Consider the following 22,385-nt stretch of genomic DNA (forward strand, 5'->3'; position numbering starts at 1 on the left):
ACTTTTTCGGCACTTTTTACATTTCCAGCACTATTGAGCACTTTCTTGACTTTTGAGCAAAATTTGAGCATTTTTTCGCTTTTTGGGCAACATTTAAGCACTTTTTTTTTTACAATTTTTCACATGTTTAATGAAGTTTTTGTCTTCGAAACGTTTTCAGTAAGCCGAGTAATTCTATTATCATGATTTGAATAATTCCACCTTGTCGCTTGACTGTTATCATGAAAATGCACAATTATTCTTTTAACCGTAGGAACAGTCGATTTTGAAAAAACAACAACAACAACAACAAAAAAGCAAAAACAAGACACATTGGTGTTTCACTGCTATTTTGGTCACATATTAGAGAATCGAGAATTAAAGTTTAAATAAATCTAAGAATAGTTGTAAACATCTGCTCGGAAATAATTAAAAACTACGAGCAACTTTCGAGCACTATTTCGAAATTTCAAGCACTTTTTTCAAAAATTCGAGCACTATTTGAGCACTTTTTGGTGAAATTTTCCAACGCAATCGCAACATGCCTAATGGTTATGCAAAATTCTGGGGGTTAAACGAGGTGCATTATGGTCTATGTGAAAATGGCATATTCGCCACTTTAAAATCGAGAAGGAAACTGGGCCGAGTTAGCTTTCGCAAAGCCTCCTGGGATAGTTACTGGGCAGTGCTATTGAGCTATTGCCCCTTTTTTTTTTTCTTTGTCCTCAGTAACAGCCCGGAAGGCTTTGCGAAAATTAACTCGCCCCAGTTTCATTCTTGTTTCTGAAGTGGCGCAAATCGCTATAGTCTGTACTCTTATCGACCATAGAAATGACGTCAGAATGTTCAAAACTCAACTGGAACCACGAGCCGCAGGCGAGTGTTCCACTGCAAAGTTTTGGATAGTTTATCGTCATTACTATTGTCCGCATGAGTACAGACCGTGAAAAATTGTCGTAGATTTGTTTTTACAATAACATCGACAGTCTTGACGTCCATTTCCGATGAGGCATGGCGAGGTCAGAAGTAGTACAAACTTGGAAACTGTTGACCTGGCCTTATCGCCGGACGAAGAAGGGCCGCTAGGCAGTCGAAACGTCGCGATATGCATCACCACTTATATTTGCTACACCGCAAAATGAACAAATATTACTCGTGCTTATTCCAGTTTTTTTCTAAGCTGTTTTTTGCTTTATAGTACTTTTATTGACGTTAATTTCTATAACTCTCTGACCAAACCTCTCTCCACTCTGTATTGAAGTTATCCACAGATCAGGACTGTTTAGCATAGAGATTTAATTAAGACTGTTTTGACCCGGTGAGGCCAAAATTATTCATCACAGTTCCTGACTGAGATTTCACGCTTCTTCTAAAGGGGACATTTTAGTTTTGAAACAGTGAGGCAGATGCTTTGTTACAGATTGATGTGTAAACTATCAATGTGACCAAAATAATTATTTATTTTTAAGATCATAAGACCCTTCGTATTCAATGTTTTTCCATCACGTCTGGAATTCGAAGATTGAGTTTTTAATAAACGCAATTTTCTTTCCGCCTTGCTCAGCCTTCTCTACAATGTAATGACCGTCTACGGCCTAAGAAGTGAGCAGACATAAAAAATATTAATTAAATTTGAAAACTTTTAATAAGCTTCAATTGGCGCTCTCTGTTAAAAGGGTAAAGCTATTAACGTGTTCAACTGAATAAAATTAATATAACGTGATGTTGACAAAAATTTGTTAGACTTTTTTATCAATTAAAAAAGACCGCGGGCGAAAAGCTTTTGTCGACAAGACCATTAATGGCGGCAATTAAAATAAGGTGATCAAGACAATAGTAGCTCCGCTAAACTCATTAGATTTTAATATTTTGCTGTTGTTTGATTTCTATGTACGGCGTAATTAAAACAAAGAATTATAAACGATCTTCTAATTTCCTGCAATATTCTAAAATCAATTTTATTATAGCAAATAAAGGAATTGAAGGGTATTACACTCCATGCGAAATGAATTTAGGAAGCTCGTGGTATTGACTGATTATCAATTTGGACTATCCAGTGACAGGGTCACAACATTTTTGCATCACCCGAAGGAAGTCCTGTAAAAGATTTCCAGGTATTTTTGGAGATTTTTTCTTATAATTTGTATCATGCTTTGACCAAGGGTGAGAATCTTCCGTGAGGCATTGGGTGACAAAATATTGGACTAATGAGCGAGGACCCTTCAATGCTTGAGCAAATTTGAACAAATACATTTGTCTCTCACCTTAAAAGGGGTAACAAAATTGTCCCTAACCAAGTTTGAAAAATATAATTGGAAATGCGTCCACACCTAATTTTTTTTCACGAAGTACGCACATCAAATATCAAGACACTGAAATAGTCTTATTTTCGAAAAAAAACCAAGCAACTACGTACAAAAATCTACAGTTTTGTTGGGGCTTTTGAAAATTATAATGCTCAGTTATAAAACTGTCAAGCTCTTCGGTAAGATTTCAAAACGAGACCAGCGCTTGTAAACCGCACTTTTTGCCAAAAAAATGAAAGTAAAGTAGAAAATTACCGGTTTCGGAGGCTAATTAAACAATTTCATAGCTTTTAGATCGTGGAAAGGTTAGTTAAATGGGGACAATTATAGGGTTTCTGGTCATAAGTTGGTTAAAATTATAAGTAATTAATTTTTCTACTTTAATTGTATGAGCTCGACACGCCAATCGAAAGGGATACTGCCAAAAAAAATCAAGTTTCTTTCTAAGCATCGAATTTGTCTTTTGCATTTGTGAAAAAGTAGTGACCGTTGCTTTAAGCTTGATGCCGATTCAGGAGAAAAGCAAAAACTTTACTATTTTTAGCGATATTTTCCGTGACAAGATGAAACAAAAGTTCTTATTAACTTCAAATCAGAGTCGGTTTAAGGTAATTTTTCTTTTTACGCTATTTACAAAAAAGGGTGAACTGATAAAAAGTTATGAAAGCTACAGGATCTTGATGCTCATAAAAAGAAAAATAAATCATGTTTATTACAATAATTATACGATGTGTGTGGTGGCCAAAGAAGCATAGATTTAGAGTGGTGGCCGTCGATCATTTTATTTTCCTTGTTTCACTGCTGTTTTTAATTCGTTTGCATTTCTTAAAACGATACATTAGTTTGCTACGGCGAATGTATTATCATTTCTTATATCCAATACTGCTATCCACAAAAAAAAACTGTTAAAAAACCCCCAAACCATGGGTGGGAAGCTTTCAAACTACGAGTTACGTCTACTATATTGTTGAATGGTTAAAAGAAAAACTGTTTGTGAAGCGTGACAGTTAATTGCAGTAATAGCTTTATATAGAATGACATAAACTATAAAGAAGCAAAAGTTTCGGATGTAGAACCATTTTATTCGGACAGCTCAATGGAAAGAACCCTTTATTTTTGAAAACTATTTCGGTGCCAAGGAAAAGTCCATTTAAGTAGTACCAAAAGTGGTCGTGGTTGCTTACGGGAACGGTCGCTTACGAGGGGTTTTCATTACAAAGTTTAAGTCACAGTTCAAACGGGGATTAAGAAAGGTGCTGGTGAGTAGAGCTGGTCGCTTACGAGATTGGTCGCAAGGAGAGCGTCGCCTGTATTACCAAGGGAGACGACACCTCAGTTATATCAAAAAAGACGTAGACGATGAAAAACACTTTTTAACTCTGTGCCCTGCGTATCAAGAAAAAAAGAAGTACTTTATTTGAATACTTAAACAAAGAATACAGAATATCAGTAAACAGAATGGCACCAGATAATGTTTTTCTGTTGTTAATAAACCCTCCGAGTAAGAACAAACCAGTGCAAAAGTTAATTGCAAAATACGTATTCGACTGCTATGAGAAAAGAAGATCATTAGTTGTTTAGGTTAACATTGATTATAGTTCCACTAGTGTGCAATTTGTGTTATGATTTTAAATTATTTGGATAAAGTCGATATACATAGGACTGTATAAGACTCCAAATAAAACATTGTTTTGTCTTGTCTTGTGTATCAAACTTTAAATCAAATACGAGTTTCCATGATCATGTTTATTTCAGTTATAAGCACGTTTTACAGGATTCGAGCCGACAGCCTTAATATCTCAGTTTGAATATATTACCATTAGAGAGAGATTGACTATGGTTTGTAGATATTTATAGATATTTGTGAGTTCTATCGTTTTTGGGTTTTGCCTTTGTTCATTTTTGCTTTTTTTTGTATTTTAGGGCCATTAGTCCCTGTGTGCCAGAGGTTTTTTCCTTCCCTTTTTCTTTTTTCCTAAGCTTGAATCTGAATATAACTTAAGAAGTTCTAGCGACAGTACCCTACTTAGTTATCCGAATATTAAGCCCAAGGCAACTCTCGGTGAACGGGCCTTTCTCACGGTTTGCCACACCTAAGTTATGGAATGTTCTGCCAAGATATATCAGGGAATCCATTTCTTTAGACACTTTTAGGAGAAAGTTGAAGACTCACCTCTTTAAAAAAGCATTTTGTACCATTTAGATTATAAGATTATGTTTTTACCTTAGATTATAAATTGCGTTTAGCTTATAATTTTTAATATTATGCTAACAGATTTTATCTTTGTAAATTTTAGCCATTAGTTTTTATATTCTATATATATTTGTCTGATTTCGTTAAAACGTGGCCACTAGGTTTTCGCCTGGCGCCTGCTCCAGGCCAGTCCAGTGTCCAAGAAAAGTAGGGGGCTTGACGTCTTAGTCGGTACAGCTGGATAGCCCAGGGACTGCTCTAACAGTGGGTGGGTGGATGAGGCCTGGGGGTCAAAACTAGTGGGGTAGGGAGGGGGCTGTTTTGACACAACCCCTTCAGTAAAGCAGCAGTGTTCAGTAGAGGCTTTGACTGGCAGCTACCTTGGTCTTAATGTGCCCTAGCCAGCTGAATCAGGCCTCTGCTGAGAATGATTATCATGATAATTGCAGAGCTAAGTGGGAGGTGCAGACAGTCACTCATTGTCCTGGGTGGGGAGGGTCAAAGTCTTGGTACCAAGGACGCACTTAGCATAGGACCTGTAGACACTCACTGAAGCTATGTTTTCATAAATTCAGCCAGATATATATCATCATCTTATTTTATCATTTTTATTATCATAATTATTCATTATTACTATTATTGTTATTACTAGTATTGTGCTTTCAGTCCCTTTGGCGCATTTGAATATATTTACATAAATATTTGCGCCTCATAAGTTTTTAAATTTTTTATTATTATTTCCTAATTCCTGATAGTTCGGTTGATAGTCCGCGTTTCTGGAGCTTCATCGAACCGTGAGCACAGGTTATGTATTTCGAGAACGGACCTGTGGAGCCAGGGTAGTGTCCTATAAGTGATTGTTCGCATTTTCTTATGTGAATCCGTTTTTTGTTAGGTTTGCTTAAGTTTGATGGTGTCGTGTAAACATTTACTAATTGAACTTTCCAACAGTATTGGTGAGTAGGGTGAATAAAATGGCATCTTTTGAAAGTCGGTTAATACTTGCCGAAAACAGTGCCAAAAGGTCAGACCGTCTTTTTTACAATTGACTTTTTTATTGAAAAAAGAAAGAGTTATACTACATATTTGAAAAGTATATTTCATGAAATATCTTCAAAAAATGTGTTCATTCAATTAGGTAAAAATTGTTGGAGATTTGTATTTTTTTTTATTTCTTTACTATTGATATCCATATTATCTACAATGGAAAAGCATACATATTCTTCTTATGGCAACGCGTGTATTGAAACATTCATACGTTTTATCAGCCTTAGTTTAGTGACCATGGTTATTTTAAATCTAAGAAACAATTTCAATTCGTCCCTAAATCTCCATAAATAATTGAATTTCCGCTCTGCCAACGTGTATTCGAATACTGTCTACTTGTCCTTCGTGTTTCAGGAAAATTAAGGTAGGTTCTGACTGAGATGCTCGTTCATTGACCTTTACTTAAATTTCTTAAAAAGGCTTAAATCGTACTGTGTATAATAATTATAAGTGTTATGTGGGTCACTATGAAAGCATTAGTATACGAGTGCGGTAATATTTTTGGTTTACACTCAGGACTTTGCACTAATTAGCTATCCCTCCACATGGCATTTATTAACCAGTTCTTTCAACTAAGCCTAAATAACTTGTACGCTTAACAAAATACGAAACAGTAATTCCCAGCATTTATAAAAAGGGAAATCAACATTATAGCAGGTTTTCAAATATCGTCCCAAATTACCGAACCTTACGCGTTTAAATAGTTGGTAAGTAAACTGTTTTTACCGCCGTGGTAAATCGAGCTGGCACAACAGGTGTGAGTTACTCGCCTCTTAAAATATCACAGGTTAGCCTCATTGTCTATAAGTACCTTATTTTCAAGTGAATTTCGAAGTTAGGAGTTAGCAATTTCTTCAATTCGTGAGGCATATATTTTGAAATAGAAACAATGAAATGTTAACTGATGAAGTCCGGTCTTATATTATATAAATAACAAAAACAACAATTTTTAGTGATATTATCTCAAAATCAAGGGTATACACTTCAACTCAAATCCAAGGAAAGTAAAAGGCAAGAAATGGAATATGTTGCTCACACAACATTACTTAGTAGCATTTCCAAGTACAGATGCTTCTTTTCGTCACTCATTGTTAAGCGAAAGCCAGACTTTTTTTATTTTTTGCCCTCCAACAAAAGTAACGTCGAAAATTTAATTAAATTAACTACGTTATTCAAAGCACATATAGCACTTCTCGTCATTTAAGAAAAAGAAACAAGAAGATATAAAAAAAAGTTTTAAACTCAGTTCACGACGTTCAAACCAGGGGTCATAGCAGCAAATAGCGGCTGGAAGTTCACTTATTTAAAGAAAGTGGACGCTAAAAATAAACCGTCCTATTGAGCGTCTCCTGTTCCTCTTGAAACTGCAGTGGCAAAGACGTAGACTGAAATGTCCAGATAACAACCATCATGTAGAAATGTTTACTGTGAGATTATTTGGCTGATCGGAAGCGACGTTGACCAATGCATTAAAAAATACATAAGATGTTAAAGATTACCTAGGAGAACTTTTGTTTCAGTAACAATGTCAGTCTTTACAGACCATACCATGTTTATTGTGCTGTATTTTTATACAGCACAGACGGCGTCTTACAAAACCTCGGAATAAAGTAGACATGTATACTTACTATCGAGTACAATTCAATTCAATTGGTAATTCAAAAGCAATTCCCATTTGAAACTATTGAGGTACTTCAAACAATTTTCAAATCATGCGTGATTGCCGATCACCCGAAATCAATATTTAAACTAGAAATATGTGTATCGCAGAACCTTGCAACGCCTGGGGGAGGAGAAGGCCGGTAAAATGTAAGGGATGGAAGGGCGGGTTTCAACACTGGCTCTAATATTATTTGGAAGGTGAGATTTACGTACTCAATCTCCTTTTGGTTGCAGTAAATTTGAACCCTTAGTGCCCTGGCTTGAAAAAGGATCTGGGATTCAGCTGTGTTTATGTATATAAGCACAATACATATTATATTTTACTTGGGATGGTTTTGGGGAAGTAAATTTAATGAAAACTGTAAACGAAAATTTTGTTAAGTAAGGACTTTGTCAATACCAATGTAAGGCTTCCCCAGTACATGTCACACGTTATCGATGTTCTAAACTGTTCATTGTAAACTAAAGCTTACTGTAAAACCCATTGTTGCTCATGGTATAAGGGCTTATCGGCTGTCCTCAGTCTGTTGGAAAGATCTTCCTCACCTTAATTTTACAGATCTTGTAAATCTTCTTGCTTCCTATCGTTGCATCAAAGAAGATAATTCAATTTGACTACAAGCTTCGAGCGTTGCCTCTCCTCATCTCTTTCGTTGCAAATTCTGTTGGCGGCATTTTCTCGAAGCGTCTGCAGTCAGTGTTCCCTCTCTTTAAGATCTTTTCTTAATTGTTGAAAGGAGGCCAGTCAGCAAACGGTTTTCTGGTGAGGCAGCTTTCACCTTTCAACTCTTTATGAGAAATTGGGCTGTCTGTGTTCAACTTAATGAGAAAATGGGCCTTCTGTGTTCAACTCAATGAGAAACTGGGATGTCTGTGTTCAATCCTCAAAGAGGAGCGGGGATGTCTGTTTCAAACTTCAATGAGGAACTGCTATGTATAGCGTTCAACTCTCAATGAGAAACTGGGATATCTGTGTTCAGCCCTCAATGAAAAGCTGGGATGTCTGTGTTACCATTTATTAAACCTTTCAGATACTTTTGTTGCTGGTGATATTGACCTGTATAATGAAATGTTCCTCCGCGTCGCTCAAAAACCTCTTTGCTTAAGTTCGCAATGAGCAGGCGCAAGATGGGAGTAATATAACACCAAACTGAATTGACTGGGACTCTGCGACATGTATGACGTATTCTACAGACTACTATTAACGTCTTACTTTAGAAAGCTGGTTTACTAACTTAGAACAAACGCTACTGAATCGTAGCCAACAGTTACCAGAGCAGTACAAAAGACTAATTTACGAGATCAAGCAAAACTAACTACGAGAGAACGACCGGAGAACTGACAATTTGACTAACAATAGACGACTGTTTAACTATGACAATAGACGGATCGAAACGCACCAATTACTGATTACGAGTCTTCATTGCCAATAACATCACGGCTTAACTGACAGACGACCAATAACATCGCGACGTAATTGACCAACCAGATCAATAACCAGAGTATAATAGCATCAACTGACGTGATACCACTCACTTTGACTCTGAAGATGACTACCGCACAGGTTGTCGAAACGTCAGTCACTGTCAACAACAACAGTCCTATTCAGGACTACGTTCACCTGGACGATCAAACTCAACCTACTTTTGAAATGACTCCTGGGTTCAACCTTTCACAATATAACATTTGTTTAGTACAATTCTGATCGAAGAATTAAACATACGTTAAGTAACAAGGTATGAAGAAAAAAACCGTGATTTTAGTGGGTTTATAAAATGACAAACGTGTTAGGCGCTGATTGGCTTAAGTTTTTCTATAAATTATTACCTGTATGTTAGACTTTATGTGTGCCAACTAGTCTGAAAAAGTTTCAAAATTATTTTCAATTATTAATTTATGTAAAGAACCCTATTAGAATTCAATTATAAGGTGTTGGCTAATTTAGATATTGTTTTTATGTTGTTATCAGAGACAAATTGTGCATCTTTGCTGCATCTTTTCAGACGAGTAATTGATGTTCAATCACTGGCCAGGTTATAACTTTCTTTGTAGCACTAAACATTTTCAGGCAATCAATTTCAAAAATGATACTTTGCTTCCTTAGGGGGTGGTTAACACGTTTTTTTCAAAACTTCAGTTGTTAAGCTCCCAGTAAGACCACGTGTAATGAGGCGGGCCAAAATTGTAAAGGAACCAAGGACGTTTTCAGACAAAGATTCAAACGAATTCAATTCGCAGTGACGAAGTTTTAACTTGAGGTCGTCAACTATGCCTCAGTTTTTACAATTATTGAGTATTAAAAACAGTCAAATTTAATTTGTGCGATTTTGGCAGTTACAAATAAACGGTAACTGATCAATGTTACAACAACCAACAAAAAGGCGACTGTCGAACTGGACAAAATTGATAATCAAATTTTGAAGGTGTGGTGTAGGGCCAGAGCTATTCACTTTTATTTTACCTTTAAAACAAGCCACTTATTATCCAAAAACCAAGTACAGTACAACCACCAACCAACCAACCAAGTACAATTTTCCATGGTCTACACTCTGGTAGACCATAGAAATGACACTGCAAATTGTTCAAAACTTTGCAGTGAAACCACTCGCCTGCGGCTCGTGGTTCCACTTGAGTTTTGAACATTTTATCACGTCATTTATATGGTCTATAAGAGTGTAGACCATAGGAAATTGTGGTCAATTGTTAGAGAACTTTCTTATATTATTCATACCTTGTGGTAAATAAAAAAGCTCCGAACTTCTAGTGCCATAAGAATGCACCTGGCGTGTCACAACATGTTATATTTTCCAATTCTAAATTTACAATTTCCATAAGATAGGAAGTATCAGTATGCGAAAAGAAGACATTAGTGTCATCAGGAAATAATATCAGCTCTAAGACCTTTAACACATGTACATTACACTGATCATTAATATATACTAAGAATAACAGGGGACATAAGATAGAGCCCTGAGGGACTCTGCAAGTAATATCCAATGATGAAGAAGTGTAACCATTTATATTGCACAATTTGTTTTCGACAAGAAAGATAACTTTTAAACCATTGTAAAGCAATACCACGTACTCCATAATGTTCTAAAATCGCAAAATTTCATGATTTACTGTATCAAAGGCCTTAGATAGGTCAAAGAATAGGCCTAAATATCAAGTGAATTTGAGATTTTGTCATACAATTGGATTAAAGCATGTGCAGTACATTAATGTTTTCTGAATCCATACTGATTCCGGGAAAGAATGTCATAAGTATATCAGGTGCATGGTGGCCGCTTAAGAGAGGTAACAACAATACTAGAACTCTAGTCGAGTGTCTTTTGAAAAGTTTAATTTAGATTACAGCAGAACTCAGCATACTTTAAAGCAGAGTTTTAAGATTGTATTTATTTTTTAATTAGACTTTAGGTATATGGGAATTTGTTTTTGTTGTAATTTTGGATAGAGGGCCACAAGTTTACTTATTCGTTGTTTTTATTTTGTTATTCAGTGCTACCACCTTTAAATCAAAGTTATTTTAATAAATTTGTTAAATGTGAAATAATCTTGAACTATTTGATTTCAGGCCTCAAAACCGCCTCACCTTTCCCTGATTGAAAGCTGTGTTATTTAACCACAATGACCGTAAGGGTTTACCTTTCTTTATGTTATAAGTATAATATAACCTTTTCTTACAAATACCCCCGACATAATACAGTACCTTAAATTGTTATTCTGAAGCCTCGTTCGTGCAGACGGACGTAAAATTGTTGGCCAACAACTCCCAAGATTGTTGGATGTTACATGTTGCGTCCGTTTGGACACCCTGTTGCATGTTGTTGCGCAAAGTTTGAAACCGGTCAATCTTGTGCAGACGGACGCAATAACTCCCAAGAAATGGTGCGTCCTTTTGCACGAGGCTTGAAGTTAAACCCTTGAATCCATTGTACAGTCACGGTAGAGTATCAATTATAACATAGCGCGCGTGTTCCCTATATAAGTCCTATTTTGAGCCGCTATGAACAAAATCTTTATTTACGCACCGTCATCTTTATTTACGTACGACGGTGCGTAAATAAAGATTTTTTTCAAGATGACGTGTTCAGCTGTGTTTTTCGTCTCTTTATTCTAAGTACCAAGTAACCAAAAATCGACGGCAACTATGAAAAACTTTCTAGATTTTTTGGAACTGAGCTTCTGGCCACTCAAACCAACAGCAAAAGCGGTGAAGATGTTTCGCAAATAATAGAGCCTGAATCATTGAAAAGTCTGCCGTAAAGATTGACATTCAGCTCGAAAAAGACCAAAAATTGGTCAGTGTTGGGAAATGTCCAATTTGTCGCTATAAACAAGTTTTCTGGATTTCGCCGAGTAAAACATAAACATCTTTTTTTAGTCAGTGAATCCAAACTATTCCACGACTTCTTACGAACAAGTGAGTAATTTAACTTTAGGTCAGGACTTTTAAGACTCTTTTACCTTTGCTTCTGCTTAGTTTCCATTGATCTTTAACGAATAAATAAGCAAATTTTCTTTCTCAGTTTTACAGAAAGAATTTCCTGTCAAAGTCGACGATTGTGGCGTGTTTGTAACCAGCTAACAAAAGCGTTTTGTTTTTCTGTGTTGCGCGCTACGAGAATTTTGCAGTTAATCAAAAAGCAAGCAGTTTTGGCAGCTATGTTATAAATTTCTTTTAGCTGTGAGTATATCGAGTTATGGATGCACTTGAGAAGTTTGGAGAGCACTCAAGAAGCTAGAGTTGCTCTCGGCTGTGCCTCGAGCAACTCCTACGCATCTTTCGTGCTCTCCAAACTTCCCGCGTGCATCCATAATTCGATATACGCACACTCAGCATGAACAGATTCTTATATAATTTATTTGAATTTATGGATCTCGATTATATTTCACTGCAGGTGATTTCTTTTGTCGGCGCTGTTCTTTTAGTGGCGTGCACAGTATCTATTTCTTCATTTGGCTCGGTAAAGGTATGTGTATTTTATGAACTAAAGTAATCATGTTTTGTCCAGTAAAGACGAAACAACCTTTCAAAAGCCACATTGTGTAGAGGACTTAAGTGATTAGTGCCTTCCTGTTTTAATATAAGAATTCCTTGTATTAGAGACTTTATTACAATTGCCTTATTTCAAACCGATGGGGGCTGGGTAAGTGTCCGTACATTAGAGGATAAACAACAGGAGACCTACAAAATCAGAAAGAGGAAACGGAGATTTACACAATCTTGTGCCATTTCAGTCTTTGTTTTTACCACATTTTGACGTCGTCTGTGATCTAGTATGAAGCTTTAGCAACGGCAACGGTGGCACGGCAGCGAGAACGTCAAAACAGCTAGTAGTAGGTTTATATTAGTAGAACAACAACTTTGTTTTTACCACATTTTGACGTCATCTGCGATCTGATCTTTTTTGTGCATTTCTTTGTCGTCACTACACGACTGCGAAGCGAAAATGCCTTATTGCACGTTTTAAAGGACGTAAACAAGCGACGACGAATTTTTCTAAACTTGTAGTCCCCATTAAATCAACTCCTGGGATATTCCTTCATTTGACATTTTCAGCGAACTGGAATAAGGCGGCAAAGGCGGAAAACACGCGAATTCACTTTAAAAGTGACGTTTTCGCTGCCACCAAGTCGTCAATACTAACGCACCCTATTTACTGAACAGACGCACGGCAACACGGAATCTATTTGCTAAATAGACCTCCTGCTGATGTGTTCGGCAATTCATACCTCTCCTAGGACGTTTTCCCGTGGAGGGTCACATTTGTCAGAACTGACCGGCCAGACCATTCCCGTCTCAATGATAATTTACCTTTTAATCAAAACTCTCCAGCCAGATCAGTCTATTCCATTTTCAAACTGACTGGTCGGGCAATGGTGCGGCCGGCCAGTGTTGACAAATGGACAGCGCCCTTAGTAAATTTTCAAGTTTTTAAATAGCTGTACCCTGTTCAATATTGGCTTGATTAACACCAACCTGAGAATTTTTCTAGCCTCAAAGTGCTGAATATGTGGGTCTCGTTGTTGTTTAACCCATAATACATGCCATTGAATGCCCTCTGGGTACAGAAACAAATATGCCTAGGAGAATGTATTTAATAATACGTTATCCTTATTATTCATTCAAAATATTTCTCTGTTTCCGATTGATTCAAATCGCTGGCTAATTCTTCATATTTGCAAGCGTTGACAAAATTTGGAAGAAAGACGTTTGTGATATTCGATAAAATGCCTCAGAAAAAAGTGCAGGTTATCATCAAAAAAGGCTCGAAAACCGAAAAGCCGTGGAGACGACGTTGTCAACCGACTGCCTCAAAGATAGCAAAACCACAAAATGTGACTAAACGGATGATCAACAACTGCTACTTGCACAATATCTGCTTGAATAAACATCCCTTTATAACCTTAATTTGTGGAAGAACAGGCAAATGAAGATTAAACTGTTCATCGATCGAGGTAAGCATGTTTTATTTTTAAGTATCTGTTATTTTAAATAAATAAAGAAACAATTATTGAATTGGGCTTTTGTGCCGACGTAGACCCTCCACGATCTGCGTAATATTCAGATCACATTCAGCCTCATTCAATAATTGCTAATTGTCAAAATGAGTTTTTATCCCTTCTCGTCTAGAATTTATTTTTTCGCACTGGAATAGTTAGTGTATGCTAATTTTATATTGTAAGAATTGTGAAGTACAATAGAAGAATAAAATACACCATGACTGAAGAACAAACAAACAGTCGCAAAGGCAGAAGGCAGGTAACTTGTCCTTTTTTTTTTACAGGTAGAAAGGGTTTTAGATGATCACTCACTTATCCCTAAAAGGGAAGGTAAATGCAAGAATGCTGCCTTTAGTCTTGCTTTGAATTTTCTCTTTTCTCGTTAGATCGTCACTATCTTGGCACTGTGAATTCCACCATCATTATCATTATCAATAATGCCATGTCAGCATTATCATCACCCTTGTTCGTTGTTGTCCTAACTCATACTCGGCCTAAGTGAAAACGTTATCTACATGGTTCAATGTAACCGTTGTAATTTACAATATATAGGTGAAACTAAGCGACATCTCAAGGACAGATTTAACGAACCCAGACGTGCAGTCGACAAAACTAACATTAAATCTAAACCCACTACTGTTTCTGAACACTTTCTCTCTCACTCTAACCATTCTCATATTGACATGCAGTTAATCCCACTAGAGAAAATTCATTCTTCACGTGACTCAGTTCTTAAGGCCAGGGAGTCGCATTTGATAGATAAGGCCTAAACCACCGTGACAAATTATTGTAATCCATATCCTTAGTATTTTTCCTTTCCAGTTTTTGTGTTGTACGTCATTTCCGCCTCTTCCTTTTAAACAATTTTTATTGCGACATTCTCCATCTGTATAATATTGTGATTCCTACATAAGTTCAGTAACATCTGTAAACCTGAAGAAGGCTGGTATGGCCAGCCGAAATATTGTTATAAAAAACAATACACGTTGTTATGAATCAGCTTTGTAGTAGTCTCTGGACTTAATTCTCGTTTTTGATATTTTTTATCCTATGTAATCACCATTATTACGGTCGTCATCATCATCATCATCATCATCATCATCACATCGTCGTCGTCCTCCAGCATAGCACAGTGCTGGAAACAATGAAAAAGAAATTATACCTAATTCATTTCCGGTTATTGTCCTCTTCTCAATTTTGTTATTTTTCCTCGCGGTTTCCCTCCTTGTTACGTCTCTAATGCACTGTATTTATTCATGATATTTCAGTGCCAGTGGGTTTCGTGGAAATCGGCTGCTATCGTTTAAAAACAATAAAGAATAGAGAAGGTTTGGGGACTTATACATCTAAAGATATATCAATAGTGATGGAAAACTGCAATAAAAAAGCTGAGCAGAAAGGACACCATTTCTTTGGAATAAAGCGAAAAAAAGGCAACAATAAGTACATGTGCGTAACAGGGGAGATCAAGAACGCTAAAAGAGCGAAAAGATGCAACAAAAAAATTGGAGGAATATTTTCAGTCTTCATGTATTACAATAAAAAAACAGGTTTGTAAATATTAAATCCAAACGCTTTGTTTATGTTGCCTCATGTAAGGCAATCCAAGACAGTCTCGGATTCTGGATCCAACGCCTTATATTCCGGATTCCTGCCACTGGATTGCGGATTGTTTGTTTGTGATTATTGGATCCCAGGTCCCAATCATTAGTGGGATTCCGGATTTCGTAAGCTGTATTTCGGATTTCAGTTCCCAAGATTTCGGATTCCTTAGATAAAATTCCAGGATTTCGGAACCCAGAGGCAAAAATTTGCTGGATTCAGAAATTCGGATTCTCTTTAATTGGGCCATTTATGCATTCTAGTGCTTTGTGGCAGGGAAGGGTACATTTCTTCGTTTTTCATAACAATATAACGTTTCTTGCCGTCCGTTTATGGAATAATAAAAGGATAAAGAAAGTACTACCGTAAAATAAAGACACCAATATAAGGCGAGGAAATTATCGGTCATCCCGATTGAATAATAAAAATGCTTTCAGCTGTACGCACGGGCGTATTGTGCGTATATGGATGCTACGCTCCTGCCTTTAAAGTGCGGTGCAGACAACCAAACGAATTTCTGCTTTCTTATTTAACAGATATCCCGTCTCAACCGTGCAGGTTTGGAAACAAATCATACTCAGAAGGACAACACATGGATCGGTACCAGCCCACTGACAACATTTGTGAAGCTTGCAAGTGTTCTCAAGGAAAGTTCGATTGTAAAACGAAATGGTACTGTGACACTGATCTTAAGGCCTGCGATGAATATCACTTTCCGGATGGAAGTTGCTGTCCGGAATGCAAACTTCCCTGTAAGGTTCATAACTTCTTAATAAATTAAACGGTATAATGGATCTCTTTTTTAATTGATAGACGATATAACGAACGGGCTTGCTCACCTGTTATAGGGAAAGGTATGAAGCAGGGCCCCAGTAGTTTAAAAGGTGCGATTCCCTTTACTGGATAGTATAATATTCTGCTCTGGGTATTATATTGTTATTCATGAAATGTAAATAAGGTATGGAGAATCGCTCTCCGATCTGTCTGTTGGTACAAGCCAAAACCGAACGAAAAAGATTGGTGTTTGCCCTCCAAAAGCCGACTACCTCGACCGAGGGAAGGGTTGGTCGCTAGTCTTTACGACTGCAACGACAGCCTAGAGTAGAGTGCTAGGGGTGGACCCAAAGCAATCCTTTTATTGTCATAATTTACATATCCCCGGGGCATTTTATTCATACATGCAAATGACTTTGCATAGCGCAACTTTAACTCTTTTTAATACTTATCCACCGGATAGTGACATATCTAGCGAATAGCTTTATCCACCATGTAAAAAACTGGGCCAGAACTAAGACTGAGTTACAGCAGCCAACACTTTATCCAAGTCTTTTGGGACGCTATTTAGGGCTTTTTCCGTAGCATCAAATATTAGTACTTTCCAGTACTTACCTGTAAAGAGAAATAAGGGTATCCGTCATTTTATAAGTTTCCATCTTCATTAACTCTCTTCAGTAACTGTTTCATCGTCGGAAACTATAGCTGTTGGCCTCACATTAGGGTTAACAGTAACATGAAAATCATGATAGGTGGGAGCTATAGGCCGCCTGACTGGAAATGCAGCCAGCCAACACAGACACCATATGTATCCTTTTAATAGATTTATTTGCCCATTTTGTAGCATACCAGAAGAGCATAATGTCCATGATGAATATACAATTTTAGCCCCATTTTTCCAGGTAGTGGATTTCTTGTTAGTGGACTTGGATTCCGAATTCCGAAGCTTTGGATTCCAGATTCCAAAAGCAAAATTTCCCGGATTCTGCCCGGGTTAACCTTGAAGAGTATATCAACATTTAAAAAAGGGATAAGAATTATTACCCTTATCAGTGGTATTGGTCTTCTTTGCGGTTTATAACTTGCCGAAATATTAACCGGTCTTTCCTTTTTTCTTCTGCCTCTAATAATGCGGGGTTAAAAATAAGCAACTGAAAAACAAAGACTGAGCTATGAAAATGTTTGTTATTTTGGGTTGTGATTTACAACCTGGAAAGCCATTGTGACGTGATTTTGTGTTGTTCCAGTGAAAAGTATCACTGACTCCTAGGCCATAAATTTGCAGCATGTGGAGAGAGAAAACCTGGTGAAAGTTGGTACATACCAGGCGAAACATGGCCGACAAACCTCGAGGACTGCGAGTATTGCCAGTGTAAACCTGGAGACATAAGGGACTGCGAGAAGATATTAATGTGTTTGAGACCAAAGTGCCAGAATCCTGTTATCCCAGAAGGAGAATGTTGCCCAGCGTGCCAGGGTAGGTGTTAGATATTTCAGGGAGAAAGATTCGATAGGAGACTGCGCCTTTCAAACCCGTATAAGATGCAGAGGTTTCTAAATCTACGGTAAAACGGGCAACAAATATGTGCCAACTGCTGCAGAACGTGTTGAAAAGCGATGTTTTACCACCCAAGTTCAGACTTGTCTTGCAGCAACCAAAGCTTGCTGCAATTTGCGTTAATACTGACTTCTGATTGGATATAATTACGCGGGAGTCACGCCATATACAGGAGTTGCGTCACTTGCTGCAAAATAAGTTTGCCTTGGGCAGGTAAAACGCGCAACATGCTCAGATTTTGTTCCAAAATGTAGAACTACTCTCTACTTTCTGCAACAAATTTTTTGCAGCCTGAAACAACCTGATTTGTTGCAAGACAGGTTTGAACGTGGCTAAAACGCGCAACATTGCTTTTTACCTGGTTTTGCAGCAATGCCTGCAAAATAAGTTGGTAACAGAGAGAATGACTCCCGTTATTATACATTAATGTTTTCAGAAAAGTAAGACTGTATAAAGCTTGATCTAGATTTAGTTTCAGACTGTTTATTATTAAGAAGTATTTATATTACAGAGGTGTGTATAGATGTGAGGATCGACTGAGTTACTAACTTACCTGGATTTATGAAAACCGGGTTTTCTTTTCTTATTTTCAAAAGTGGGTCGCTAAGCTTTGGGGTCTGTTTTCATGGTTTCTTCCAAACTAGTGTTGGATCTGAATTATTATTTTAACAGTGAGTAAGAGGTTCCTTTGTGTGGTTTTGACATGCTCTAGTCTTAGCTTTACACCGTTGCTTGCAGGATATTGAGGCTCCCTGATTAAAGCTAACCTACTCCTGTGGTTAACTTTGTTTTGTTTTTTTGTGGCGAGAAAAGTAGAGCCGTTCTGACTGGCTCAATGTTGACCTTACGCAATTATTAGGCCGTATCAAGGAACGGAAGTTCTAGATTTCCAATTGGCTGCTTTTCAGCCGATCACAAGGGATGGATCACGGATCCTCTTATGCTTGAACGACATGAAGGTACACATTGTTCCATTTTTGTGTAGCCCTTTGTCTTGGAGTATAATTTAAAATGTATGCTGTTTTCTGTGGCCAAGAAACAAAAAAAACGTTTGGCCGTATTAACGAGTGACCGTATTAATGAGGTATTTTTAGAAGAAAAGTTTAGCCGTTTTGCCAGGCGGCCAATAGAAAGTGGCTGTGAGGTGACCGTATTTATAACGAGGTGGCCGTAAGGCGTTGCTTCACCGGTACAGTAGTCTTTTTGAAAAAAAAAATCACTTTAATTTGAAGTTTAAAAGTTTGAAAAAAACCCGTTTTTTTCAAAACGCTCGAATGGATCGAAACGCAGTCTCCGACGCCCTAGACCCACCACCCCACCCCCCTTTGAGAGCTAAGCCTCCGGCTTGGTTTGGTCTGTCTCCTCGTTGGATCGCATCCCCCCTAAAATATCCCGGCTACGGGCCTGAAATATTCTTAAATTTTCGTCATTTTTTAAAATTTGACTCGGTGAAATGCTTCTAGAGATCACTAACTTACTACCCGGCGTCAGATAAAGGCTTTTAATTGGCCTTTGAATGATCTTTCATTATTTTAAATTGCCAAGTAGTAGAATGAGTTGAATTTTTTTGCTAACCCGGTTTTCAAAAATCCAGGTATAATTATTGCGCATAAATCACAAAGGAACAACTCTAAATTCGTTAAAGATCTTTGAAATGACTCTCATAATGAATAATAATAATAATAATCATAATAATAATAATGATAATAATGATAATGGTTTATTTAACAGTTCCACGGGGTGGCTCTTGCCTGTTAAATTACTTTAAAAATAGATTAAATTACCTTATTTACAATTAAAAAAAGATTGATGGCGTAGAAAAGTGCGTAGAAGTAGGACTAACAGATTTGAAGTTAGTGACAGTAAAATTAAGTAATCACTCTGCCAGAAAAACTTTCTTGAAAGTTACTCTTAAGAGGGTTCTGTAATCTTCACAGTTTCTAATAAATTCTGGTACTTATTGTTAAAAAGCATCGACACATTATAATCTTGGAAAGTGCCGTTTTCGGTCGGGACCGCTAATCTAAGTCATCTAATGGAATTGCTTGAGCTCAGCTCCCTGCGACATTCCTGGCCTTTTTTATTATTTTTAGATAATCTGGCCAAGTGTCAGTGTTATTCAAAGCTTTAAAGCATGATTTCAGGAGGTTGAAATCCCTTCTCTCATTAACTGGAAGCCATCCGATTTTAAGTACATCCCAACGGTTCTTAACATACATGTGGTGACCGAGAAAACAAACTTGCGTACGTATTCAGAATTTTGGTGGAGGATAACAAACCAGATCAACATAATCTAGTTTCGACAAAATCAATGTTTCTGCTAGTTGCTCTCTACGCTCAAATTTGGCAAGATATTTCAGCTGTCGTAGTACTGATAGAGTGGTCTGATAGATAGCATCCGGATACGATGCGATCGATCGATCGATATTGATGCGATCGTCCCACTTAAGATATTAATTGATGTGAACTCCAAGCAGTTTGCAAGATTTAAAAAGTTCCGAGTTTATAACCACTGACTGAGATGTTAGGACCATACTCGACAAGGTGATGTTCTCTGGACATTTGCGGAGTGGATAGGATCAAAACTTTGGATTTGTCGTAACTGTCAGATCGGAGCAGATTTGTCGCGGTATTCTCCTTAGACCAGACACTTAGTTTATTAATTGATTTGGTGATAGTGTTTCTGCAGTTACTTCAGGTCAGATACTTTAGCACAGTCGTAGATTGTTGTGTTGGCTACAAGAAGCATTTGACATCTAAGCTATCCCGAAGGCAAAGATCAGTAACATAAATATTGAATAACACTGGACCCAAAATGAACCCTTGCAGAACCCCAAAATGCACGTTTTTATCGTCTGAATACTTGGCATCGATCTTCTTTATGATGCGTTACATAACTGAGTTTCTCTCATGATTGCATGTTCTTTGTCGGCAAGCTATTTTGGCAAAAAAGAAGCACTTTTCTAGGTATAACCATGCTCATTTTCTTTGCATGTGCTCGAAGTCATTATATATAGACAGAAGACAGCTCTCCTAACAGAAAGATGTGTATGTCTTATACATAGGTGTCCGTAACGCTTACTTGGTAAATCCATTGATATTAACTGTCCCGAGCAACCCTAGTGTACCCGGAATGTTGGTATTATTTTTTCTGATCGAATTTCCTCTTACTTTTTTTCAAATTTAGCAGAGGAAACTACAACTCCAACTGCTATTATTATAGGACCTGATTTTCCAACTACAAGTTTTAAATTTCCTTGGGAACACTAACAAGATTTGAAGAGGTAAAGATTAGAAAACTGCCATCCCCAGGAATAATAAATAAGGGGCTCCGTTTTTAAACACAAGTCAAAGTAACGTAGAAAATGCCTTCCATACCCCTAGGTCACCTCCGCAAATCCAACGAATTGACCTTAAAAGTAGCCTGCAAAAACATCTGTTTCTCCTCGCTCTTCGCCGCTGGGGACGTTTCGCGCAGATACTGTGTTGTGTCACGATAACATTGTGTTGTGTTTCGATAAACCTTTGTTGTGTTTAGATAATAGCGTGTTGTGTTTGGAAAAGTGTTTGTTGTGTTCCAGGAATATTTTGTTGTGTTTCAAGAACTGTTTGTTGTGTTTGCAGATATGGGCCACCGTAGGAGACAGATGTTATGAAGATACTCAGTAATACTAGCTTTAGCAACTTACAACGAACTGTGTAACAGATTACATTGAAAATAAACTAAAACAAAAAACGTTCAGCATAATCTTTACGTCAGTGTGATGGATAAATTCCAGTAATGAAATATAGTCAGTGTTTTTCTTAGGAAGAAAATTCCTTTTTTTCCCCATTTGAACGTTTCTTGGGACCTTCCTGTTGCAAGGATTATTTTCTTGAAAAGGTGTTATGCATGTAATTACTTTATGAGGTTCCGGAGGAGAGTCAGTTCTCAGATTCAGTCTGGTGGCTTTACAAACCTGCTATGTAAAAGTGTGAAGTGTCATGAGGGATCTTTAATCAGCTTTGCAGAGGAAGCGATCGGCAATATTATTAAGTCCAGCTACAAATCTACTGTCGGTTTGGTTTCACATCGTAGATAAATATTTGCACAGTTTAATCATTTAAATCTCCTTTCAAATTTCCCGAGGCTTTTTGTTACCCGATTGAAACTTAGAATAATTCGCTGCGCTATTTGAAATGTTTCCTAGGACATGCGATGTACGGCACGTCGGTATTTTATTTCATTTCTTTATAAACTCGGCCAGGTTTCGAAAAAAATGCTTTGTTTTCTTTTCGTTTGTCGTTCGCTTTAGGCTTGTAATTCGTTTTTATTCTCATTTTTTTGTTTTGCTGGTTAGATTTTTTCCCCAACACCAGGTTTTCTAACAGAAGCGACTGTATTCTTCGTGTCAAGCTTTCCTTATCTCCTCGTGCAATCCGATCCTTTTTTATAGTGGTGAGAATATTGCTTGTTGCACATGGAACACTTTTTTTTGCTGTTTTACAAACTTCTCTTCGTTAAAACTTAACATTATGACCCCTAAAATTAATACAGACTACAGTGGCCAGGTTTGACAAATAAATTTAGGTAAATAAACACAGGAAGTCGCGACGGCGGGAATTGTGTGAAATTTTGTATTTAAAAAGCGTACCACATTCAACTTTAGCCCGTGCGACAGGTACTGCCTTTTGATTGGTTGACAACTGACCACTTGGTCTCAGGGGAATCTACATTACATCAGGTTACACTTTTTTCAGCGTCTTCGCTCGG

The 22,385-nt window shown here is 37.3% G+C and overlaps 1 protein-coding gene and 1 long non-coding RNA gene across 3 annotated transcripts; both read left to right on the forward strand.

Moving 5' to 3' along the window:
• The first annotated feature begins 5,831 nt into the window (after positions 1-5,831).
• Positions 5,832-12,170, forward strand: LOC140930060 (uncharacterized). Its single transcript, XR_012164817.1, has 3 exons — positions 5,832-5,890; positions 10,766-10,824; positions 12,093-12,170. It is a non-coding gene; the product is annotated as an uncharacterized lncRNA (long non-coding RNA).
• A 1,733-nt stretch (positions 12,171-13,903) lies between these two features.
• On the forward strand, positions 13,904-21,380 carry LOC140929367 (cysteine-rich motor neuron 1 protein-like). Of its 2 annotated transcripts, none has more exons than XM_073379166.1 (6): positions 13,904-14,028; positions 14,967-15,248; positions 15,837-16,052; positions 17,360-17,551; positions 20,820-20,916; positions 21,257-21,380. In XM_073379166.1, the coding sequence occupies exons 2-5, from the start codon at positions 15,065-15,067 to the stop codon at positions 20,900-20,902; spliced, it is 675 nt and encodes a 224-aa protein (XP_073235267.1). In that variant the 5' UTR covers positions 13,904-14,028; positions 14,967-15,064; the 3' UTR covers positions 20,903-20,916; positions 21,257-21,380. The 2 variants fall into 2 exon arrangements, with proteins under 2 accessions (XP_073235267.1, XP_073235268.1); XM_073379167.1 differs by having other exon boundaries at positions 20,823-20,916.
• Positions 21,381-22,385: the final 1,005 nt, after the last annotated feature.

This window comes from Porites lutea, chromosome 3, assembly GCF_958299795.1.
Source record: "Porites lutea chromosome 3, jaPorLute2.1, whole genome shotgun sequence".
Classification (NCBI taxonomy): Eukaryota; Metazoa; Cnidaria; class Anthozoa; order Scleractinia; family Poritidae; genus Porites; species Porites lutea.

What these genes read in the sequence shown, in the direction of transcription:
- LOC140929367 (XM_073379166.1), top strand. Translation starts at nt 15,065, where the DNA reads ATGGAAAACTGCAATAAAAAAGCTGAGCAGAAAGGACACCATTTCTTT. An exon ending in GTATTACAATAAAAAAACAG is followed by an intron (nt 15,249 to 15,836) that starts GTTTGTAAATAT and finishes CTTATTTAACAG; the next exon opens with ATATCCCGTCTCAACCGTGC. An exon ending in ATGTTGCCCAGCGTGCCAGG is followed by an intron (nt 17,552 to 20,819) that starts GTAGGTGTTAGA and finishes TTTCAAATTTAG; the next exon opens with CAGAGGAAACTACAACTCCA.